Source organism: Podarcis raffonei, chromosome 6 (assembly GCF_027172205.1).
Source record: "Podarcis raffonei isolate rPodRaf1 chromosome 6, rPodRaf1.pri, whole genome shotgun sequence".
Classification (NCBI taxonomy): domain Eukaryota; kingdom Metazoa; phylum Chordata; class Lepidosauria; order Squamata; family Lacertidae; genus Podarcis; species Podarcis raffonei.
In genome coordinates, this window is record NC_070607.1 from 27,481,008 (window position 1) to 27,505,497 (window position 24,490).

General features: G+C 41.5%; 1 protein-coding gene across 3 annotated transcripts in view; it reads left to right on the forward strand.

Moving 5' to 3' along the window:
- Positions 1-24,490, forward strand: part of TGFBR3 (transforming growth factor beta receptor 3) — a 139,202-nt gene that overhangs the window by 38,253 nt on the left and 76,459 nt on the right. For 2 of the 3 annotated variants that reach the window (XM_053391792.1, XM_053391791.1), the window contains exon 3: positions 15,749-15,933. In XM_053391792.1, coding sequence (XP_053247767.1) covers positions 15,749-15,933 — 185 coding nt within the window. Of the gene's footprint in view, positions 1-12,965; positions 12,987-15,748; positions 15,934-24,490 lie in introns of those variants that run through there. The other variant, XM_053391793.1, reaches the window with a different exon arrangement.

Sequence of the window (24,490 nt, forward strand, 5' to 3'; positions counted from 1 at the left end):
CTCTGGGCCTGTCTGGCCCATTGCTCAGCAATGTGCAGGACTCTTCTCGAGCGGGGTGTCAGAGGGAGAGACGCGCCAGCAGGACTGGGACTGTCCTGCTGCTGTGTAGCAGGGGCAATCTCTGACTCCTCTCTGACTGAGTCTGCACTCACACTGTGACTCTAAGCCTCTGACCCTGTCCTGAAAGGCTCTCCTTCTGGCTCCTCTTGAACGCTCAACCCCCCCTGCTTCTAGCACCTCCCAGCTCATCCCTTCTGCAGGCTGCTCTTCAGTGTCCCACCACCAGGATCCGGGATCTAAGTCCTCTTCTTCTGTGGCCTCCCTTGGGGGGCTCCCACCACTTTTCCTTATCCAGGTTGTCACTGAAAGCTCCATGCCTTCAGACCAGGTTGTGGGAGGAATTAGGTTGATGGAGTCTTTCCTTTGAGTCAGTTTAGAATGGTGGTGCTATTGTCACCCAGGTAGGTGAAGGGTGATATCCAGCTATGATCTCACTGCACTGTCTAGTTATTTATTTTGTATTTATTTCTATTTAGTTATAAGAGAGTTTAGACCTGATACCGTCCATCCTATATGAGACCTTCGGTCAGCATAACTATGAAACTAAACTTATCAACTCCAAAATAATAAGCAGTTGTAAATGTGAGGCCCTAACATGAAATAAATAAATAAATAAAAATCCATGAACCTTTCTGTGACTTTTTGTTAAAAAAGATTCCTTTCTAGCATTGGGTCTCCATGTAGGATAGATTTGGCTGCTTGTCATGACTTGAACTGTGCTCAAAAGAAGGCAACACGCTATGCTACAAACAGCCATTTCCCCGCTGTACTGCCTGTCTTAAAACCTTTGTTTCCCAGTGAATTTATGTGCTACATCATATAATAGAATAGCCGTCTATTACATAGATAATAGATCAATGACCTTGAGCTGTGTCATCCCCCCCCACCCCCAGTAAAACATTATTTTTTATGGCTGCATCATTATTTTCTATAATGTGAGTGGGCAATCAGTGCATGTCCCGAGGTTATAAACGGTACGCATTCCATAATCAATCAAACTCTCTACGTGTTCCAACAGCGTTGGCTTACACTACTGTATAACTCCTACTAATTTCACCTGCCATTTCTTCGCTATGTGATGCATTTAATGGTATTTTGCCTGCCTACCCCCACCCCCACCCCCCGGTTTTATGGAGAGGTGGTGAGTGATTTTTTTTTTTAATATAACAGTAAAAAGAAACACACTCTGTTAGATAAACAGGAATTTAATTGGATGTCTTTAAATGTAAAACCATTGAAGTAGTTGCCTAAGGAGAAACTGCTCTCATTTTGGGATTAGTTTTGCCTCGTAAGTCATAAGCTTATAGCAGCAGGCAGCCACTCCAAGAGGCCGTTGGTGTAGCGCAAGTTGAGTGTGCGAAACCCAAATGTTTGGCTTTCTTTGAAAATGACATGGATTTACAGACCCCGTTGGCCATTGTTTAAAGAGCAGATATAATTGCCAAGCTAATCAGAAGCCTAACCCTAGCCCCAAAGAAGAGAGAAAGTTGAGTAATTTAGGTTTGGCCTCTCAGAGCTGTGTGCGGATGCTGCAGAAGCACCGGGCGGTAATTGCTGATTTGCAAACACAGATAAATCTTGTGGTACCTTGTTCCTGAGAATGTAAGTTAGGTGGGACGTTAAACAGAGCTTTGTCCCCTCCCCATCATGTCAAAACATTTCTGCCTGTAGGGTACCATCAAGAGGTGCTTCAGCGCAGCACAGGGTTTCTCACACGGTGGACCCAGTGGGCCATTTTCAGGTGGCCCTCAGTGCCACAACCTGCCCAAAGCTGCCTCAGTTGCCTGCCAAGCAGTGCCATAGCCTTTGGGTTTGATCAATGCCATTGCATGCTTAGTATGCTCCTTGCATGCTTAGTAGTGGCTGGGAGACAGAGACGTTCAGGGTTGAGGTGGGGGCAGGGAGATCTCCTTCCATCATCGTCATCTGAACTGGGGATAGGAAGCACAAGGAGAAGAAAGGGAAGTTGTTACAGGAGGAAGAGATGACTGTAAAAGTTCCAGGGAGGAGGTATGGAGGAAGCAACCAATTGCTGAGGGATGGGAGGTCTGTGAAAGGAGAAATGGAGAAGAAATTAGAGGAGATGGGTTAACATATTTTTCAGAGGCATGTGGAGGGTGGGAAGGGAAAGATATAAAAGAAAACAACCTTTTCCACTTAGAGCCTCTGGTGGGCCTCAGTAATTTTCAGCTGCCTCAAGTAGGCCCTACGGTAGAATGATGCCCCTGATGTTAAGCAACTGAGATAGAAATCAGAAGTTTCTAGTTCTACTTACTAGGTGGTCTTAGGCAAGTCATTCTCTTTCAGCCTCACTTTTCCCATCTGCAAAATGAGGGTTAATACTTACTAACCTTGTAAGGGTTACATCTGAAGCACTCTGAGCATTTGAAAGTGCACCTTGGTTTGGTTGGCCATCTGTCATGGGTGCTTTAGTTGAGATTCCTGCATTGCAGAGGGTCAGACTAGATGACCCTCGGGGTGCCTTCCAACCATACAAATCTAGGATTCCATGATTCTATGATTGTACTGTTTTCAATATCTGCTAAAAACGTTTCTGTTCGGGCAAACCTATGCAGACATTTCATCTGATTGTTATATTGTTTCTAAGACTGTTTATTTTACCTATATTTTTTTGGGGGAAATTATGTCTGCTTATGAAGTCTGTTGATTTTATTTGTATTTTCTTAGCAACGTTTTATGTGATTTTATGTAAACTGCGTAGTGTTTATTTTGATTAAGTGATATATAGATCTTGTTACATTTTTTTTAAAAAAATAGATATTAGTGGCATTACATCTGCACCATAGCCTAATGTGACAGTATAATTCTGCCACTGCTAATTGTGAATTTAATATTTTCAGAGACAAAACTGACCAAAGCCATAGTAGGAAAACACTTTGTGGAGAAATGCCAGTCTTCTGTGATTTCACACCAATAGAACCAATCTGTATGTGATTTACAACCAGATTAATTTTTCAATTATATATTTCGTCAATAGCTGTTTGTTTCTGGCACATGTATCACCAGTCCCTTGTCTGGATTCATTTTTCGCACGAGGCCCATTTTACTGAGAGAGGCAAATGGGAGCGCCATGGGAACTGTGTTCTGTTTGTTACAAAATGAGAAATGTCAACGTCAAGCAAATTGCATCTAGGAATAAAATGAAGCTGGGGAATAAAAGTGCCTCTAAGAGGGGGCAGGGGGAACTAACCACCACCAAGGCAAACCAACTCTGTTTAGGCCTCATGCTGTTCTCAAGAGCCGTATCCGTTCATCTTATAGATGCTGGAAAGTAGCCAAGGTTAAGACGAAGGGGTTCTGTCCCACAAGGCATTAAAAAAGATTCTCCCAGATGGATATTTACATGTAATAAAAGCTCCAAACACTTCATATTCCTCCCCGCTCCACCCCACCCAGCAGATTCCTGGAGCTTACCTCCTGAGAGTAGAATGATATATATATGCTTGGATGTAACATAAATCACATGCTCACTAACAAGAATGCTTAAGCGACCATGTTTACTAGGGTAGAAACAAGATTTCCGATCTGTCAGGTGAACAGCTGTAGCTGTTAACAATTAGTGGGAGATGCAGTTTTATAGCTCAATTGTCCAAAACAGGTGCAAGGGAAGGCAGCCTGGCCCTGGCCCAGTATTTCAAACAGTGATAAGAAGAACGGGCCCCATGTTGTTGTCGAAAAAAGGCAAATGAAACCCCCAAATATCTGGACAATATATATTTTTCCCCAATGGGAAAATTGGGAATTAAAATAGATAGGCCAAGTCCTCTAACTTGGCATAAGGATTTTCTGTAATTGAGCCTATATAGTATCCATAAAGTCTCTTCCCCACCCCCTTTTCCATCTACTAAAATAAGCATGGCTGAATGCTTACCAGGTCAAAATGGAAAACCTACATTCTTTCCCGGTTCTGAATACACTAAGCCAATGCTAAGCTATATATTTTCTGGCAGCCTTCCAGCAAAGCAGGCTTTCTAATTGAAAACAACCCCTGCTTATTGCTGACCTTCAAAATGTTCATGGTTTTGCTGGGAATGTGGGCCAATGTTTGTTGTGCTCAGGCACTTAAGAAACACACAGTGTCCACGGGGATTAAACTGTGGTGGTAAATTCTGTGGGGAAGGGATATTGCTATAGTAACCCGACGATGGTTTATGCTCCTTCTCTCGTGGCTCTTCTACTGTAAATGGAAAATACAGCTGTGGCTCTAAATATTTGTCCGCGTTTTTGGTGTTTCTAAACTCAGATCACGGCATCCTATTTTGCAGTTTACCCTCTCCCTAAAGTGAGGACTGAGTACTTCTTAATAATAACAAAGATGCTTAAATCGTGTTTCAGGGATTGCAGCATATGGCCTAAGAAAATGCCCTTTCCTATGTTTTATGATGAGATGGCCAAGAAAAGTGTACCAAAGAACAAGCATGGTTTGATATCTGAAGGTCCCTCTTAATAGAACTGTTTAACATTAACTATAGACCAGCCAAATCTGCAAGTGACTTAAGCATGTTTGCATATATCACTGAACAGAATGAAACCTTGCAGTTTTTTGCTTTGTGCAACTTTTAAAGCACTTTAAAAATTATGACGGGTTTTGGGGGGCATGGGACAGGAGAGAGAACCTGTTTAAATGTTCATGATATTCCAAATAGCTGCTTTATTTGGCATTGAACTGCTGCGTAAATTTAGCATTATATATAAACTACTTTACAACCAACTTTACATGGGATTATGAATGTTGTTTGGGGCTTATTTTTGTCATCATGATTTTTCCTCAGCTAGACTTTTTTTGCTAAAGATATTGGAGAAGTGTTAAAGCAAAACAGGGGCATTAAATCTGTAGGGACATAAACCAGTCTATGTAATAGCATCACTGAGGTTAAGTGAAGCTTAAAGCTGTGTGTGTGTGTGTGTGTGTGTGTGTGTGTGTGTGTGTGAAAGAGAGAGAGAGAATTCCACTAAAGGATAATTCCATTCAGTTTCAGAAGTGGGAAACTGAAGCTCTGAGACTTGCCTGAGGCTACCTGGAAAGTCCATGACTAAGTTGGGACAGCTGCTTGGGCCAGACAAAAATCTGCACTATTTTTTCCTAGGGTGATAGCTACTACTGCTACACTTTTGTGTAGCCTAAGAAACTTAAGATAGATGTTTCCAACCTTTCTGAGTCCATGGCTCCTTTGACCAACTCCATTCTTTCTGCAGGAACCCCAGTGGGACTCAAGAGCCCAGTTGTGTCACCTCTTGTTTGCAGAGCCGGCAGCCTCTCGCCCTTTTTCAAACACTCTCCCTTGTGGAGTGTTCCTTCAGGCTCCTCTCTTCTCCCCTCTCCTTGGGAGTCTTCTGGGCAGCAACTGGTATCTGAGCCACCCCATGCCCCAAAGAGAGGTGCCTCCTCACACTGTCCCACAGCGACCTGGGAAGCACCCCCTGGCCAGCCCCAGAGGCACCATTCATGTGGGGAGCTTGTAGCCAGGGCTGCTGCAACAAACAGCTGTGCAAGCCTTTGGGAGGCAAGAGGGCATCAGAGGAGGGAGGGAAGGAAGGAAAGAGGGACAGAAGCCAGTGTTGCCTGCGGCACCCCTGACCATCATTCAAGACACCCCAGGGTGCCGCGGCACCCTGGTTGAGAAAAACTGGACTAAGATACAAGTGGGAGTGGCTAAGTAAAGCAGGGGTGATGGAGCTAAATGCACCAGAATACGACTCATGCACAGGATGCTTTACTGCACAGGATGCTTTACTAAACCCATACTTCATGACCTAGAGTTACTTGTGAATGCAGCCCATGTGGCTACCATTCTCTTACCCAGCATAGATCATGCACTTCGATCTGTGGATCTAGAGTTGTATTCAGCTAACTTTTACTCAGAGCAGACCCACTGAAATTAATGAGCATGGCTAAGGTAGGTCCATTAATTTCACCAAGCCTACTCTGATTGAAACTGGGTTGAATAATGCCCACTGTCTTTGGACATGCAACTCTAGAGCTGGATTGTGCCCAATAAATTCTGGACTCTTGAAACAAAGCAAAGGCTTTGAATGCAGTCTCAGATTTGTATTCAGGAAATGTGAGTCTGTTTGTGTTTCCATCCATGATTAAGAATTCAGCCTTTCACATCCTTCCTCCTCAAGCTTAATAATGCATCTAGTACACACACACATACATGTGCACAGAGAGAAAAGGACATATCCAAACATTCTTTGTTCTTTTCTATTTCCCAATTATTTTTATTTTAAAAACATTTCTATATTTTGAAGGTAGATATAGCTAGCAAGGTGTGAAAAGCAGCTAAATAAAACAGAAATCACAGTTAGTACTTGAAAGCATGTGGAATATGGGCTTGCTTGCATAAATTAACTTATGATAAAAGGATGAAAGAAGGCATTAAAACTAATAAAATTTGTGGAGAAGCAGATTTTATTAGTGATTGGTGCAACAACTTTCAGGCTAATATATAGGCCCATTTTCTCTGTTTTGATTTCTACAAAAAATAAATTTTCATTGCAGTAAGGGTGGATGGGGAAATAAAAATAGCTTTCTTCCCCCTTATTTTTGTTAGCATTTTTTTAAATTTAAAACCTTACATGTCAACACAGAAGAATTGTGAATAAGCATATAACGTGTCTTGTTTGTTATAAATAAAAAGCTACAAAATAAATGCAACAGGACAGCTAACTGGTGATTGGGCTGCTGGACCTCTGAGCTGGGTTAATTCTTCTTTTATTTCACAGCGGAGATCTATTTTATAATTTGGTGGTAGGGGTGGTCATTGTTTTGTTAACTTTTGGCCAAACATTTTCTCAGAGACGAGGTTAAAGCTTGGAATATTATGGAGAGGGAGGTTTTGTTTTGTTTAAGCTCTTGAAACAAGATCAGCTTTCAGGTTTGGTGTAATGAGATTGGCGAATGGGAGTTAACTCCTATTTAAAGGGTCAATTATAGGAATTCAGCCTTCAGTTGAACTTGGAAACTTGTTATTATTCATTAGAAAGCTGAAGCTATCTCTCCCCTCCCGTTCACCCAGGGAGGCTTCACCCACACACCCACGTGGCGATGTATAGGCTTAGGGGAGAATCTTTGTATTTTGGAAACCACAAGTTGTGTAAAGCGTAAAATGTAAAGTACTGGTTTTCCACAGTCTCTCTGCGCCTGCAAATTGCCATGAGAGAAGTGGTCCTCCTCCTTTTGCCATCCAAAGAACCCACCATACTAGGTTGGGAGGAGCTCACTCTGTCACGGGGATTTGAACTGCCGACCTTCCGATCGGCAAGCCCAAGAGGCTCAGTGGTTTAGACCACAGTGCCACCTGCATTGCTGGACTACAACAGCCTCAGCCCGTGGTCAGGGATGATGGTATTCCGTTGCATTCCTGCAAAAGCTGGAGGGCACCATGTTGGCTACCCCCACCTCAGAGGCTGTGTTGTGCGGAAATAAATTATGGATATCAGAGTGGGACTTTGTGAAGGTTGAAATACACAGCTGTTAGGTTTAGGTACGCACAACGTCCATTTGTACTCTTGCTGGGCATTTTACCAAACTAGACAAATCCTGTGATCTTCCCTTATCTTTTGTTTTTAGTTTCCAGTGTCATGTGTTAATGACTTCTGGCTGCAGGACTGTAACCACAGTGCAGAAAGCGAGCAGCTACTTTCTCTCCCTTTCTTTTTTCTCCCTTTTTAAGGATAAGGAATGTACAGATCTGTGCTTATTTCTGCAGCCACATAGAGAGACTTGAAGCTCAATCTGTGTTTACTTTTGTGTGTGTGTGAGTTTTGTTTGCTGATTTATGAATTCCTGCACAATTTGGTTTAAAAATAAATACACATCCAGTCCTGGACTCATGCCGCAGGTTTTATAATGTCTAGCATTTCCTTACTTATTGTCTTTTAATTTACCAAATGAGCTTATTATGACTCAGTTTCAGCAGTACAATAAACAATACTACTACGCGTTGGGTCGAGGCTTTTTGGTAGTATTCTGTTAAAATACAATGGCTTTAAAAATCTGTTAAGGGTTATTTATACTCTGTATAGAGATAGCTCCGTGGAGTTTGGTTTTCTTCTCCCTTGAGTTTCAGTGTGGAAACTTGACTGTGCAACTAGCTGAAAGTTTCCTGCCCTTGTTACTTAAACAGAGCACTTCCATCCATTGTTTTCTGTCCAGCTTCCTACCATTTCTGTAGTTAAGAAGGTTCAAATCAAAGACAGATTTATGGGTTATCTGTAGGTGGGGGTTATATGCTTGTGTTTGGTGTGTGTGTGGGGAAGGCTTGACACAAATGTTACACAATGAGTCAAAGCGATGAGTTAAGTCCAGCATCTCTGCTTTTATGAGCCTTTTCACTTTCTTGACATTTCCTGGTTCGCCAATTCATTGCTGTAAAATATTTTCAATAACTGAAATGCTTTGCCTCCTCCTCTCCCCGGTTTGTTTTTATTGGGCTCTTGAGGGTAAATGGGTGTTGCGTTTCAGAGTCTCCAAAATCCTTCCATTTGCAGGAATGTGACATGGAATTACTTCCTGCACATATCATGATTCTTGGTTACAGGCAGACCAGTCTAGTATGTCAAGAGGAGAAGTGAATGAAAGGGTTTTTGGGGGGGACGGGAACAGAGAGGCAAGTAAGGGGGAAAGCCCAGTGTAGCTAAATATTGGAGGTTCAGGACAAAAGACACTTACTGATTTAGGCAACGATGACTTGCTACCACAGATAGCTAGTAGCATGCATGCCATTGCTCTCAAAAGAGTAGCCACTAGGAGACAGTGTCTCTAAAATATCTCACTGAAGTCTGGAAGAGATTGAGAGAAGATAGAACCAGAAGAAACAACGTAAGGAGAGCTGACAGCATGTGTGTGTCATCTGTTTTCAGAGAGTAAGCCTGTTAAAACTAGATAAAGATGCATCCCCATCTCTGGCCTGCTGGCAATTGCCATTTCTCCCCCCCCCCCCCATCTGCCTCTTGGATGAGGCCACAGAGTTATGGAGCAGCATTGCAAATGGTTTTACTTCTGCGACCTATAGAGAAGCAATGAGTTGTCTTGACCCCGTGAATCCTCATCCCAGGACCTGTCAACCTTGGACAGCAGGTTGGAAATGAGCAATACCAGGATGAGATAGTCTTATCCAGGGATTCAAGTCGTCATATTATTGAAACATAAGTGTCAATGGATCTGAATATTGGTTAGCCATCTAGGCCAACTCGTGTCCCATAGGCCTCCTGTTCATTCCCTGAAGCTCAGATGAACTCGCTCACTTTTTTCTTTCTTTTTTCAGTTTGGGGAGTGACTCTTGCCTGAATTATCCCTTTACTGCATCTGTTATCTTTAACAATCTTCTTCCAGGTTCTAGCTGATTCTTTTCAAATTTACTATTCATTCCTACAGAGCTGAGCTTTGAAACTTTTTGCCCTTAGGCTGGCAAGGCAGAGATAGCATCTGAGCACATTTACAGAAAGTGCAGGGATATAATCCTGAGAAACAGCCAGCAGAAGCCTAGTGAACATAGGAATTACAGGTTTTTAAAATACAACAGCAAATAAGAACAGAACCAAAGGCCCATCTAGTCCAGGATTCTGTTTCCCGCAGAGACCGACCAGATGCTTATGTGGAGCCTGCAAGCACTTTCAAAGTAATTTATGGACTCCACAACAGTGCAAAGTGAGGAGTGCCCCAGTATGGAGCATTGTGCATCTGCCCCCCAAGACTTCTAATTACTTGCTACAGATGTTGCATCTTGGCCTGTATTGCATGTGCAGCACTCAGCAGAAGTGGCATCAATCAGGTTTCTTATTCGTTCCCTTATTTTGTGTGTGTGTGTGTGTGTGTGTGTGTGTGTGTTGTCAAACGTTTTAAATAAACAGCTAAACTGCAGTTGTTCTCTTTCTATCTAGGTTTGTACTGTACTGTGTATGTTGGCAAAGTGTTTCCTGTTTCAGCAGAAATGCCTTTAAAAATATAATGAAAGCCTTCTTTGGATGTGCTGTTTGATTGCTGCATTATGCGGGCTCCTCTACAGGAGGTTTGTTCTCCTTTTAAGCAGAAACTCCTTTTGTTTGAAAGGGACCTCTTTTCAAATTAATAGTGTTGTGCCTTGGTCCATAAGTTATCTTCTCCCAACTTTGCTTGTTTGGCACTTTGTAAGTAAGGGATGCTGTGTGTAAGAAGAAGCAACATTCTGAAACTCCTCTAGGTCCAAAAAAATTGTAATTTGTCATTATTTCCACAAAGAGGGCATAGGAGCAGCTGCTAATAAGATTAGACCATTTTAACCCTGGCCCATGTGTGTTCCTATCGATTATGGCCTGCTGTGGAGGCAAACATTATCAGAGGTAGAAACGGAGATTACAAAAAGCTAATGTCTTCCTGAGACAGACTGCAGTTGAGTTGAGAGCCAGTGTGGTGCACTAGTTAGAGTGTAGTTACACCTGGGAGACCAGGGTTCAAATCCCCACTAGCTCGCTGGGTCAGTCATTCTCGGCTTAATTTACCTCACAGGGTTGTTGTGAGGATAAAATGGGGAGGAAGAGGAAACGTGTGCCACGTTGAGTTCCTTGGAGGAAAAGTGAGATATAAATGCATTCAATCAATCAATAGGGTGTGTGCTGGGAAGGACAGCCTAGTAGGTGGAGAGAGTTGGACAATTGCATAGTTCATGGCCACAGACCGTTAAAGCAGCCTTCCCCAACTTGATGTTTTAGACTACAGCTCCGTTCAGCCCCAGCCGGCATGGCCAATAGCCAGGAAGGTTGGAAGTTGTTGTGCAAAAGATCTGGAGGCTACCAGATTGGGGGAAGCCTGCATGATAAAAGCAAGCACATATAAAAGTTAAGCTCCCCTTAGCTTTCAAAATGGAGTTTCAGCAGATATTGTGTGGTACCTCGGGTTACAGCATCCTTCAGGTTACAGACTCCGCTAACCCAGAAATAGTACCTCGGGTTAAGAACTTTGCTTCAGGATGAGAACAGAAATCGTGCAGCAGCGGTGCAGCAGCAGCGGGAGGTCCCATTAGCTAAAGTGGTGCTTCAGGTTAAGAACAGTTTCAGGTTAAGAACGGACTTCCGGAACGAATTAAGTTCTTGATCCGAGGTACCACTGTAATAAAAAAAAAGGTTAGTGAGGTCTTGAACGGTGTTGATTCTGGTTGTATTAAAGACTTGGTGTTGAATCCACTCTAGCGAAAGTGGTGGGGGAACAATATTTCCTGCAGTTTCTTTTTCTCCTTATGACACCCACCCCACCTCCTGCCAGGAGAGAGATGGATCACTCTTGCCGGGGGTGTAAAGTGCTCTCTCGCTCACCCAGTCGGGTCATGACAAGCCACGAGTTCATCCAACCCTGCCCATAGCCTCTGGGAGAGAGCATTACATATATGCACATATGTAAGGATATAAAGACAATGTTTTTGACAAGGCAGAACTGAGACAAAAAAGAGGGCCATGTTGCTCATATGCAATTGCATTAGTTGAGGGAGAGGCACAGTATAAAACGACTTGTAATCCAGCATATCTTTCTAGACAATCATTGCCATTTAGTGTAGATTTATTTGTTTGTTTGCAGATGAGGGGCAGCTTATAGGCATTAAATGCCTCCAGTACCTTCCAGATCCCCAAAGGCCCATGAATTGGGTAGATGGCAATTTGTAGCTTTTCAAAAAATAACACTACAAATATCCCTGGTGCTCCTGAAGCCTGCTGTTTCCTGTTTTGCTTTAGCAGCTGAAAAAAAGCTCTTGAGTCTTTCATGCGATGCACACAGTATGGCATTTCAAATGTTCTCTCCTCTGAAGTTCTGCTAATAAACATCTGTGGTTTCTTCCTGTGCTCGCTGGATCTCACTGGGGCAATCTTGGAGCTTTGGGGGAATCCTGTAGAAAATAGTTACCACGCTCTGGAGGTTGCAGCACATAGCCATGCAATTTGTTTGACTTGGTCACACTTTTCAGCTGACAGCCTTGAAGAGTGTGTTCTCTGTGGAAATAGAGCGCACTGCATACTGGCCTTTCTTAAGAGTTAGAATCAAGTCCGCTATGGTTACATGTTGACCTCAAGGTTGTAAAATCCTTCCTCTTCCCACATTGTAGTTGCTTTATTACAGCACAACACACGTTAAACATTAGTGGCCTGGTGATATGGGAAATCGGGGTGCTAAAATTAAATTCAATAATTTCCAGATGTTGGTATGAGAACTGCATGTTTTTATTAGAAGCACATAGCGACGGGAAGGGGGAGAAAACTTGTTTTCTTCAAAAAAAAAGTTTTTTAATAAGGCAGTTCTATGGGATTTTATTGCAAACAACAGCAGTGGCTTGACTAAGGCATTGTTAAGCAGCAGAGCGAGGTAGGGCTGGTTCCCTAGGTCTTTCTGCTTCATTGAGCATGAATTGTGGCATAGCATGAATTGTGGCATAGTTGATTTGGATACAAAGGGTATAGAGCTAGAGGGAGCCTGCCACCCTGCATTTTTTTACAGAAGCAGCAGCATTGCAACTCTAAAAATTATATGCTGGGAATTTTAAGTGAGATTATATAAGAAATCCTATCATAGTCACACTGCTATTTGACCAAGAGATGGGTTTGGCTAAGGGCAGCGGATTCACCAGGGCTTTTCTTTTAATACACTTGTCATGTTTTTAATTTTATAATTTAAAAACACCTGTATTAGGTATCCTCCTAATTGATTGATTGATTAATTAGATGAATTAATTGAAATAAAACTGACAAAGTGAAATTGATGTTTGTTTGTTTTCTGTTTCTTCTACAGATTTTTTTTTTAAAAACCTCTGCCCTTTGTCTAAAGTTTCCAGGGTGATTGGTGACATGTTTGTAGTGACATTCTTTCTTTAACCAGGCAGCTGAACTTCAAACATTTTTGAGGGTAGCCAAAGGAAGCCATTTCCACCGCACTGAAATGGGTGGGTAAAAATCAAATGAAGTGCTAGTTATGATTTGCTGAAGCCATGAAGGCACATTGAGCTAAGTAAAAAGAAGGGTTTTCTATGAATGGTGAATATGTTTTGGAAGATGCCAGTGGTTGTGGATGGTTTAGAGTGGGGGGGGGGAGACCAGGATGTGGTGTTCAAATAAAACACTGGCACATTTTGCATAGTAGTTGGTTGATAGTTTGGCAATGGACAAGGAAGCTGATACAGCATGAAATGGTTTGTTTTGATGCTGAATGCGCTTTGCCAAGGGAAGATGACTCAGAAGCTATGGAACTAAATGGCACTGTGTTGTGTCTTCATATTTATCTGATTATCACTGTTAGCCGGCTCCAAATCAATCTGAGAGTGAGTTATAAGGAAAAGTCACAATGCATGTGAAACAATAAAAAGAACATTAACTTTGAATTTATTTTGCAATGAATCAAAATCAGGGTAGGTTTCTACACATGTTCCAACCAGCTTAACTAAACACCAGAGTGTTATTATAGTATTTTGATATTATGGTACACTGAAATGCTTAAATGTTTATTTGATTGCCCTTGGAGCTTCCTGCTACACTTGCTGTCCTCTCCTGCCACACCAGTGTGATGTGGCACACCCTTTGAGAACCACTGTCCTACCCACTACCAAAATGTGGGATGGGAGAGATAAGTCACTGTCTGCTGTTGCCTTCCTCCTGAAACTCAGAAATGTTGCATCTTTCAACATGCCTACTTGAGTGAGGGCATCCTGGAAGCAGCATTGCAGAAAAAGCTGAACGCTCTAAGAGCAGAAGTCTTTTGGAAGTGATATGTGGAGTAGACCTCTCCAGATTATCTCCAGTGCTGCAGATGTGATGGGAAGCTCCTATGGGCGGAGGTGGTTCCTAAGATTCAACTATGGCTTACACACACACACACACTTGTATTCAGCTATACTGACTAAAATTCTAATTTACATTGATGTGTGCCTGGTAGGAGCTCAAACCACAGTACTTCTTCAGCGACCTCTGGAATGAAAAACATACAAAATCTCTGGCTATCACTGCAGGCTTATGCATAGATTTGGAGACACGGGCCTGTTTTCCATAAACATTTGCCTTGCTTTAGCTTCCTGCAGATGTACTTTGTATGCAAACTCCTCCACACACGTCAGCTGTCCTGCTGTCTTGCTATACCACAGCCATAATGCTCTATACACAGCGGGAAAGTGTGTGGTTCTGTACCGTGTTGTAGAGATTATTTGCAAGGATATACCCTGCGTTTTGGGTGAGAGGGCTGTTATCAGCTTAGGCAATTGCTGTCAGACGCAATAAACCAGGCACCCAGACATGTCCGTTTGTTTAGTGATAAAAGCAGCATTGTTGCATAGGCGGCTTACCTGACTGGTGTTTTTGTGTTCTAGATCAGTGCAACATCAAAAGCGAGACAGTGAATATACAGTGTTTTTGCAGTTATTTGTTCTGGATTTGCAATGAAGCTATGTGATAAATAACCATTTATCTTAGTCATGCCAACACTCACTTTTAAAATTCTAGAATTTTGCCCTAAATTCATTTCTTTCTTAAGAACACCTTAATCTGAGGTTGTATTACTTTCTGCTGCACAGAATGCTGTGCACTCTTACCTTTCATAAGAGTGGAGAGGTCAACATTCTTGCTTTACAGATTAAGATACTGCAGTGGAAAGGCTTTTGCTATTATCACCCAGTCAGTTTCTGGAAGGGATGGGCTTTGAATCTTTGCTGTTTTAGTCCTAGTCTAACACCTAAATGCTGAACACCACTAGCTGTTGGAAGATCAGTACAGCTTAAAAAAGAATTGTAGAGTTGGAAGGGACCACGAGAGTCATCTAGTCCAGTTCCCTGCCTTGCAGGAATCTTTTGCCCAACATGGGTCTCAAACCCAAGACCCTGAGATGAAGAGTCTCATGCTTTATCAACTGAGCTACCCCAGGCTATAATAGGAATGGAAAAGCTATGGTCAGCCAGATATTGTTGGACCCCAACTCCCATAACCCTCAGCCAGCATAACCAGTGGTCGGGGATGATGGGAGTTGGAGTTCGACTGCATCTGGAAGGTCACGGGTACCCCGTTAGTGTTGTAGAAGAACCATGAATTGATTAAAAGTTGATTCGCTATAAATGATCTAGGCTAGGAAAGCACATTGCAGAAGGCTGTTTTTGTAACAATGGATACAATGCAAAGAAACTCACAGCTATAATCCTATGTAAATACCATTTTAAAAGTATAATTGTATGCAAAGCTCATTAAAATTTATAGGGCGTAGTTTTAATTGAGTTTACATTTAAGTTATAAATTCCATATATGATTTTCAGTCTAGTCTGTACTTCTTTATCAGAAGTCCCTCCGAGGGCAATAGGGCTTTACTCCGAAGAAAGTGTGCACGGGTTTGTATCCTGGCAGCACAATCCTAAACTGGTTTAAGAGAATCCACTGCTTCCCTGGATCTTATTCCTAGGAAAGTGTTCATAGGACTGCAGCCTTAAGCACTTAACATTGGTTTCAATGAATGTAGAGTATGCTTGATTTTCCCTCGATCACACCCTACTTCTTTAATTCATATTAACGTTGTTGTTTGTAACTTGTTTATTACCAGTTTGAAACCTTGCGGCAGCTGGGATAATAACAGAGCTTGCTATCCAACAGTCAATGACAGAACTGCCTAAATGTTGCCCGAATCTAGTTTAGCCTTTTCCCTCAAAATCCTGTTCATTTGTCATTTACTTTGCAGGTCCCGTGCCTACGAGCGAGTGTGTGTTGTCACCTGTCAATAGCTCCCACCCAGTTCAAGCCTTGCTTGAGAGCTTTACGGTTTTATCCGGCTGCGCAAGCAAAGGGACCGTTGGATTGCCACAGGAAGTTCATGTCCTCAATCTCAGGAGCCCTGAAGAAGGCCTTGGCCACCATGAAAGAGAGGTAAGAAGGAGAAATTGTGCTGTTGCTTATGTGCCACTTTTGAGGGCCCTTCACGCAACCATCACATTCTGAGTATGGTGGTTCTGGCCTGGCTAGCAGGTGCAAAGCAGAGGGGAGCAGGGTGTGAAAGCTAAGTAAGAAACCACCCCAAAGACCTTAGTATTATCTCTTTAAAAAATAAATAAATGTGATTTTGAGTTATATACATTTCAATAGTTTTACAATAATTTTAACATTTTGAAACTCAACTTCCTTCCTCCTCTTTCTGTGATTCCTTAAATTTATATTTATCATTTCCTGCATATTCTAAATTAACTTAACCTATTCTTTTATTCATCTACTTTAATTATTTACTCTTATGAAATTGCAGGTTGTTACAATAATCCTGCCAATGTTCTTATCTGTTTACAATTTATTTGTACATATTTTATAAACCATTTTCATTCTTTTATAAGAAGTTTGTTGTCTTGATTTCTTATTTTTCCAGTAAGTTTCGTCGTTTCTGCATAGTCCATGAGTTTTTGTATCCAATCTTCTTTCGTCAGGACTCATTCTTCTTTCCATTTTTGGGCAAATAACATTCTTGCCGCTGTAGTCGCATACAATAATAAATTTCTATACTGTTTAGGTAGTTCTACCCCTATAATTCCAGAAGGAAAGCTTCTGGGTTTTTTTTTTAACAAATGTTATTTTAAACATCTTTTTCAATTCATTATACATCATTTCCCAGTAAACTTTAAGCTTAGTGCAATACCACCACATATGATAGAAAGTACATTCTTTCTCTTTGCATTTCCAACACTTATTCAATTTTGATATATACATTTTTGCGAGTTTACTTGGTGTTAGATACCACCAATGCAACATTTTCATTAGAAATCTTAGCATTATCGCATGGGATTCTGGGACACCCCTCATGTTGGATTCTGCAAGGTCACAAGGCCGTGCACTGCATCAAGTACAAACCAAGATGGCGGCATTGACCTTCAGAGGCTTGGCTCCTTAACCGATCTGGGCCTAAGCAGAACTCTTGAAGCCAGTCACAGTTACTCAGCAAGATATTTTTATCTCACTCTTCCTCCAAGGAACTATGGGTGTGTTAATGGCATCACATCCCCATATTTGATCCTCATGATGCCGCAATGAGCTGTAGCCATGTGTAAGAGGCCCTGATGATATTAAGTTTTACAAACAAGAAGGTGCTTTGGGAAAGGGGGAATGTAGAGGGGGAAGCGGTAAGGAAGAGGGATGCTTTCATTCATGTGCTAGTCACCATTTCTTCTCCCACAAACACAAATGGGGTTCTTCCTCCCCTGAAGAGGGGAGGAAGTCCGTTTGCAAAGAGAGGGGGAGATGGAGAGGGAAAATGGTAGGTAGAATCAAGCATTCTTCTGCTTGCCACTTACTTGCTTTAGATTCCCTGTTCCCAAAGCAACTTAGTCATTTCCATTAATTTCATTGGGCCTGCTTTGAGTAGGGCTAATGTTGGATACAACCCAGTGGATCTGGCCTCTCTTCTATGTGTCTTCCCATAGTCAGTCCATGGCGTACTGGTTAGAGTGGCATGCTAAGACCTGAGAGACCAGGGTTCAAATCCCCCACTTTAGCCCAGTCACTCACTCTCAACCTAACCTACCTTTACAGGGTTGTGAGGATAAAGTGGGGAAGAGGGCAATTATGTACACCATTTTGAGTTCCTTAGAGGAAAGGTAGGATAAAAGTGCAATCAATCAATCAATAAAAACATGAGAATACTCTGATAAATATTCGGCAATCACCTTCCAGGCAGAGGGCCTTCTTGGTAGTGGCACCCAACCAGTAGAACAGTCTCCCATCAGATGTCAAAGAGATGAGTAACTATATAACCTTTAGAAGACACCTGAAGGCAACCCTGTATCGGGGAACTTTTTAATATGTAATGTTTTGTTATGTTTTTATATGCGTTGGAAGCCACCCAGAGTGGCTGGGGCAACCCAGTCAGATGGGCTTGGTACAAATAAAATAAAAGAATAAGAATAAAAATCAACTCCTTTTACATGCTCTAGGACTTGGAACTCATCAGATTTGCAGAGTAGTTAGTTCATTCCTCACTTCTAATATGTTTAACTTCATTTACGATACGAGAAAGGAAAGGGTAACAAGAAACAGATTTTTAACAAGAAGAGGATTTTACTTTCTTCAAAGCCAAATTGCTTATGTTGTAAATTATCCTGAATGCACTTGGAGCTCTGCCACAATCACTATAAACAAATCTTTAAGTTCATATGCCTTTAGCCTTGGTAATGGATCTTCACTGCCTGTGAAGAATGGCGTTCAGAAAGCAATTGTTCCTAAATTCAGTCGTTCTTGTGCAATGTGCAAATGAGTTATTAATTTAGACGTCATATGGAGGGATTAGCAAAAGAACTTTTGTTCTAGTTGCTATGAAAAAAATAAAGCAAAAAGAAGAAATGTTCTTGATGTTAAACTTGCTCAGTGTTGTTTTGCTCTGAGAATAGATCAAAAGAGAATTGCTGGAGAGAAAGAGAAATATCTCATCGCATGACAGCTCACGTCGCTAGCATATGCCCTAGAAAATACTCCATGATGTAGCTGTATGTATTAGCTGAACATGAAGTTTTTAAAAGTAGACGGGAGAGAGATTCAAATGGGAGGAGGAGGAGGAAGCAAAATTCTCAGCAGCCCATTACCCGAAAATAAATGCTTTTATCCGAACCCTGAGCCGAAAAACTTCAAAGTATGCACCCCACTGCCTTCAGGAGAACTTGCTTCCAATTAAGTGTCTTTAGTATTATAGTCTAAGGATGGAATGCTGTGCCAGCACAATGCCACAAACAAGGATATTAATTATATACTGGTGTTGCAGGGACTTTTTTTTTTAAGTATCACCAAAAGATTTGCCAGTACAAATATGTAGAATGGAGATGGGCTAAGGCCAGAGCCACAGCATGTGGGCATTCTACCCCTATTGACTTTTGGATTCTACAAAAATATTCCATCATTCTACCCAAATTGGCTTTTGGATTTGTTCTCTTAGTAGCTTTTTAAAAAATAATAATAAATAATAATAATAATAATAATAATAATAAATCCTTGTGTTTGATATGATACATTTGTAAGCCACAATATGGGTCTCTGTGAGCTGAGACAGTGGATATGAATTTTAGCAATAAACAAATGGAATAAATGAAAAGCAATCCAAAGCGTGGTCTGACTTCTTTTTGCAAAAGCTCTCCTACCATCATTTTGATCAGTAACCAGAAGGTCCCAGACATGCTTCTAATTTCTGATCAGAATAGTGTCTCTCAAGTATTCTCATACTAAAAAACACCAAGGCCACAATCATTGCATAATTTTGTACACTTCTATCATGCTGGATCGCCTTAAGCACACCCATTTCTGTGCTAGACTGTGCTCCAGAGGATCCTTGGGTAATGCAGTGACACTCATGTTAAGAGGATACTAAAAGGATGGGGGATGAGAGAGAGGGAGAGAACAGCAAAGGAACATAGGAAAATGCCATATACTGAATCAGACCACTAGGTAAGGTAAAGGACCCCTGGACAGTTAAGTTCAGTCAAAGGTAATTATGGGGTTGCAGAGCTCATCTCGCTTTCAGGCCAAGGGAGCCGGTGTTTATCCACAGACAGCTTTCCAGATCATGTGGCCAGCATATTTAAACTGGTTCTGGCGCAACAGGACACTGTGACGAAAATCAGAGTGCACAGAAACACTGTTTACCTTCCCACTGCAGCTGTACCTATTTATCTACTTGCACTAGCATGCTTTTGAATTACTAGGTTGGCAGGAGCTGGGACAGAGCAATGGGATTGTGGGGATTCGAACTGCTGACCTTCTGATTGGCAAGCCCAAGAGGCTCAGGGGTTTAGACCACAGCGCCAGCCACATCCACCTAGTCCACCCAGACCACTAGTCCACCTAGTTCAGTATTATCTACACTGACTGGCAGTGGCTCTCCAGGGTTTCAGGCAGGAGTTCTTCCCCACCCTACCCAGAGATGCCTGGAATTGAATTTGAGATCTTCTGCATGCAATATTTGGCTTAGTATTAGATGCAAATGTGGCCACTCTCACCCCTTTCCAAAACCTTTTAATTTTCAAGCAAATCTACAGCCCATAAAGAGTCTCCCATTTAATTTCACTCTCTTTGGAGCAGACAATTTATGAATATTCAACTATAAATCCACAGGTTGATATCGCGGACAAAGCAGCTACCTTGCTTTGTAGTAACTCACCTAAGTGGGCTTTTCCAGAAGTGTTTTCCATATCTGTTTTGTTTTGTTTTTTAAGAGTGTTGTTTAGTGGCCTCTTGTGTACTCTGGCATAGCACATTCCACATCCGCAATCTCTGCTTTATTTCCCGTATCCTTCTAAAAGTGGGGTTGTTGTAGCCTTTAGGGATGGCTGCTGAGAAAATGAACAGGAAACTAGGAAAAGGCTGGCTGGCGACAGTGGAAAGCAGAAGGCTGTAAACAATTGAGCTAGATCAGAATTCTTTGCTTCTAGGATACAAGGCTGAAAACAAAGCAGAGCAAAGGTTATCTTCACCCTCATTGTAAAGAACTGAGGCTTTGTGCCCAGGTTTCATTCAAGGAAAACCACAGCCTGCATCACCTTGTTTTGAGCACAGAGATGCTTCATCCCTTGAGTTGTTTCCTGCTGCCTGGCATTCTGTTTAGAAAAGGCAGAGATTTATAAGTTGACTGTTCAGTGCGTCCAAGATCTTGGCACTTAAACAGTATTTTCCATTCTGTTTTTTCTTTGTATACCCTGCTAACATGTAAAGTGGTGGCAAACAAGCTTGCACATGCACCTGGTGATCTCGGGAGCATGGTGAAGACGCTCTTATTTGAAAATCCATTTCACCAGTTGTCTTGTTAGAAGTTTGTGCTTTGTTTGTTCCTTAAACTTGTCACATTACAGGTTCTGCTAAATTACATATGCCTTTACATGCTGAGAGGGAGTGCAAATGCCTTCTTGCAACAAATCCCTCATAGGCCTCATGCATTAAACATTCTTCCGCCGTTATCCTCGTTCTCATAAATATACAACATGTTGTGGTAACATTTTTTTGACACTCTCTCCAAATATTCGGAAAACAGAAGTCTGTCAAATGTAACCTCTTGGGGGCATCAATGATGGTGGTGATGATGATTATATGTTGCAAGCAGAGAGGTCGTGATAAAATTAATGGAAATGATTTTTGCCCATACAATGTATAGCTGAAGTATTTGCAGAGTTGCGTCAAAAATGTTTGCTGGGTGCTGAGACGCAGGTTATAATATCTACTCTATGGAAATCCAGCCCTGGCTTTTCCAGGTAGGACTGTGAATGTCCCCTGTCTGAAATCCCAGAGAGCCACTGCCAATCATAGGCAGTATTGATGGACCATTGGCTCTGACACAGTATAAGGCAGCTTCATATGCATGGCTTTCCAGCTAAATATTTTAAAGCACTGTCTTTTCCACCTGATTCCTTAGTTTTGCAGCTGTACTGAAAATAATGATACAGTTTGGAGGAGGAATAAAAGTGGTTTTTGTTTTGTATTTTGGTTATCAAGATTTAAAATATTTCTTAGACTTGTCAGCTGTGTAATAGTACTATTTACGCCCCCAAGTAATTGGGTATGTTTTCAGAATAAGTATTATTATTAGTATTATTACTATTACTTTTTTTAAAAAAAATTTTAATTTAAATTCCAATACCAGATTTAAACATACATATTCAATATTATCACAGATACATAATTTTGACTTCCTTCAGCTCATCTGCAAATCTTCATTTTCTAATCTTCTATCCGCAATTCTAAATTTAACACTGCCTTTTATTTTAAATAAACCTTTTCCCTTATTCCCTTTTTTACAGTGTTTCTAATATTATTTCTTCACAAGGCTTCCTGTAAACCCACAAACGTTATTTGCGTATCACAAATGCTTTTCATACAGTCCACAAATTTACTCTAGTCCTTGGTAAACTTAATAATAGTATTATTATTATTACTGCTACTGCTTCTGGGTGAGTAACTTTGGGGCTAGTGTTGACTTATTTTGCATTTGTATATCTTGTAGATGTTGTGTTGAATGTTTATTATGTAAGCCACCTTGGATGAATTGTACACAGAAAGGTAGCCTACAGAGAGATATATACAGTGGTACCTCGGTTTTCAAACATCTCTGTTGATGAACATTTTGGAACTCAAACACCGTAAATGCTTTGGTTTTCGAATGCGCCTCAGAAGTTGAACTGGAAATGTGGCTTCCATATTGAGATTTTCGTTTTGAGGCTTCCGTTTTGAGTTTTCAGTTTTCGAATGTTTCGGAACTTGAACGGTCTTCTGGAATGGATTACGTTTGAAATGAGGTACCACTGTATACGTATTTTTAAAAAAGACTGTTGAGATCTTAGGGATGTGTCTAAGTAGAATTAAGGCACTTCTCCCTGTGTAGGAAGCCATATGGTAGTGCCTCTGTTGGTTTTAGAGGCAGCCCTTCTTTTGCATCTGAGGGGGAAAGCTGGCAAGTTAAGGATGTGTTTTCCACCATCACTTCTCTGCCTGTATTGCTTTCAGCGGTCCCAACCTTGGTATAACCCCTCTGATTGCCCATTCTCCGATGTTTAGATATAACTTAATACCTTAATAGGTTGTGGTTGTTGAGTGGGTTTTGGCTGAAGGGGAAATGGAGTGTCTTCTGGGATTCTCATGAACAGGGAACTGAGCTGTGGAGGGAGAATATACTATAAATGTCCCAGTCCAAAACAGGTGATGTGAAGATGCTCATGAGATGCTCACAAACCGTACTTGGGTACAACAGCACTCTCCCCACCTGTGATTTCCAGCAACTAGTGCTCAGAGGCATATTGCCTCTGCCTCTGGAGATAGAGCACAGCCACAGTGACTAGGTGTTGTAGTCCAACAACATCTAGGTGCTTCCTCATCCCTGCTATATAGAGGTTTCAAGATCTAGATTGCCCACTGATCTGAGCAATTTGGGGACCCTACTTTTACTGGTGGCCACAGGTACCGTTTCTGGCTTTCTTCTCTGTGTCTTAGTTTCTCTCTACCTCCCTTTGCCTTACCCACCCAACTTGACTGGAGTTGGGTCTCACAACAGTACGTCCTTCACTGTTTCTGTAAGACGAATATTGATAGTTTACATTATGCCTAGTTCGTGAGCCTTCTTTAAAAATCTTGAACAGTTAATCCTCTTACACGTTTGAAATGTTGCCCAGGAATGTATTGATTCAATCCACTTGCCTAAAGTCTCAGATTTACTGACCTCCTTTTCTCGGCAGGTGTAAGGAATTTCTAATAACACTTAACTTTTCAGTAGCTGCTTAATGCTTGGGAAAGCAGTGTGATACTGTGGAGATTGACACCCAGGAGCATAAATAAAATTTACCACTGAGCTGCTTAAAGATTTAAAGGTTTCTTCGTTCTTTTCATAAGGATGTGTTTCTAAATCTTCCTTAATTACAGACAGAAAACTTGAATCAGTAAAAAGCAAATTCAACTGCCTGGAGCTTTAAGCAGACAGCTTATTATCAAAATGAGAAAAGGATAACAAAAATATTAATCTCTTATGGGCAGTCTTAAAGAAAATTATGTGCTCATGCATATGGAAACTGTTCAAACGTTGGCAGCTGAATTACCTAGAATTGTGATCATCCTCAGCATGACAATGCTTAATGTACACCTTCAAACAGGATGTAAAAAGCCAACAATAGAATTGATCCTTGATATTTCTGGTGAAGCAGGTGGCAGATGCTTATTTCAGAAACTCCTATACAGACAAATTTTCTACCATCTAAAATCCATATATTGCATATATGAACTTGAGAAGATAGCTAATACTGTTGGACCTTTGGTTCATTTTGCACACTATTGTCTCCTTTTGGCTAATGGCAGCTAGCCAGACAAGGGCCTTTTCTAGCACGTTTCCTGAGATCATTTTAATTAGAGAAGTTAGGGATTGACCAGTTTCAAAAAGCTGAAGGAGCTACTGGGTGTGATCCCGTGGTCAGAAATACTCAATGAGAAGGGAGTTCAAGAAGGATGGGAGTTTCTAAAAGAAGAAATATTGAAGGCCCAAATGCAGACAATACCAACAAGAAAGAAAAGTAGGAGGCATCTAAGGAAACCGGTGTGGCTGCATAAGGAGCTTGCAGATGAGCTGAGAGTTAAGGACATGTATAAGAAATGGAAGAAAGTAGAAATCACAAAGGAGGAGTATATACAAGTAGCCAACAGTTGCGGGGGGGGGGGGGGGGAGTCAGCCTGGCTAAAGCTCAGAATCAGCTCAAGCTTCCAAGAGAGGTTGAAAATAATAAAAAAGGTTTATTCGGCTATGTCCGAAGTAAGAGGAAGAGCAAACAAGTGGTAGGTCCTCTGTGTGGGGAAGAAGAAGAAGAAAAGACAGAGAAAAGGCGGAACTACTCAACACCTACCTTGCCCCTGTCTTCACCCAAAAGGAAAGTGATACCCAGCCAAAAGGAAAGTGATTATTTAACAGAATAAATAATGTAAGGAGGGAGCTGCA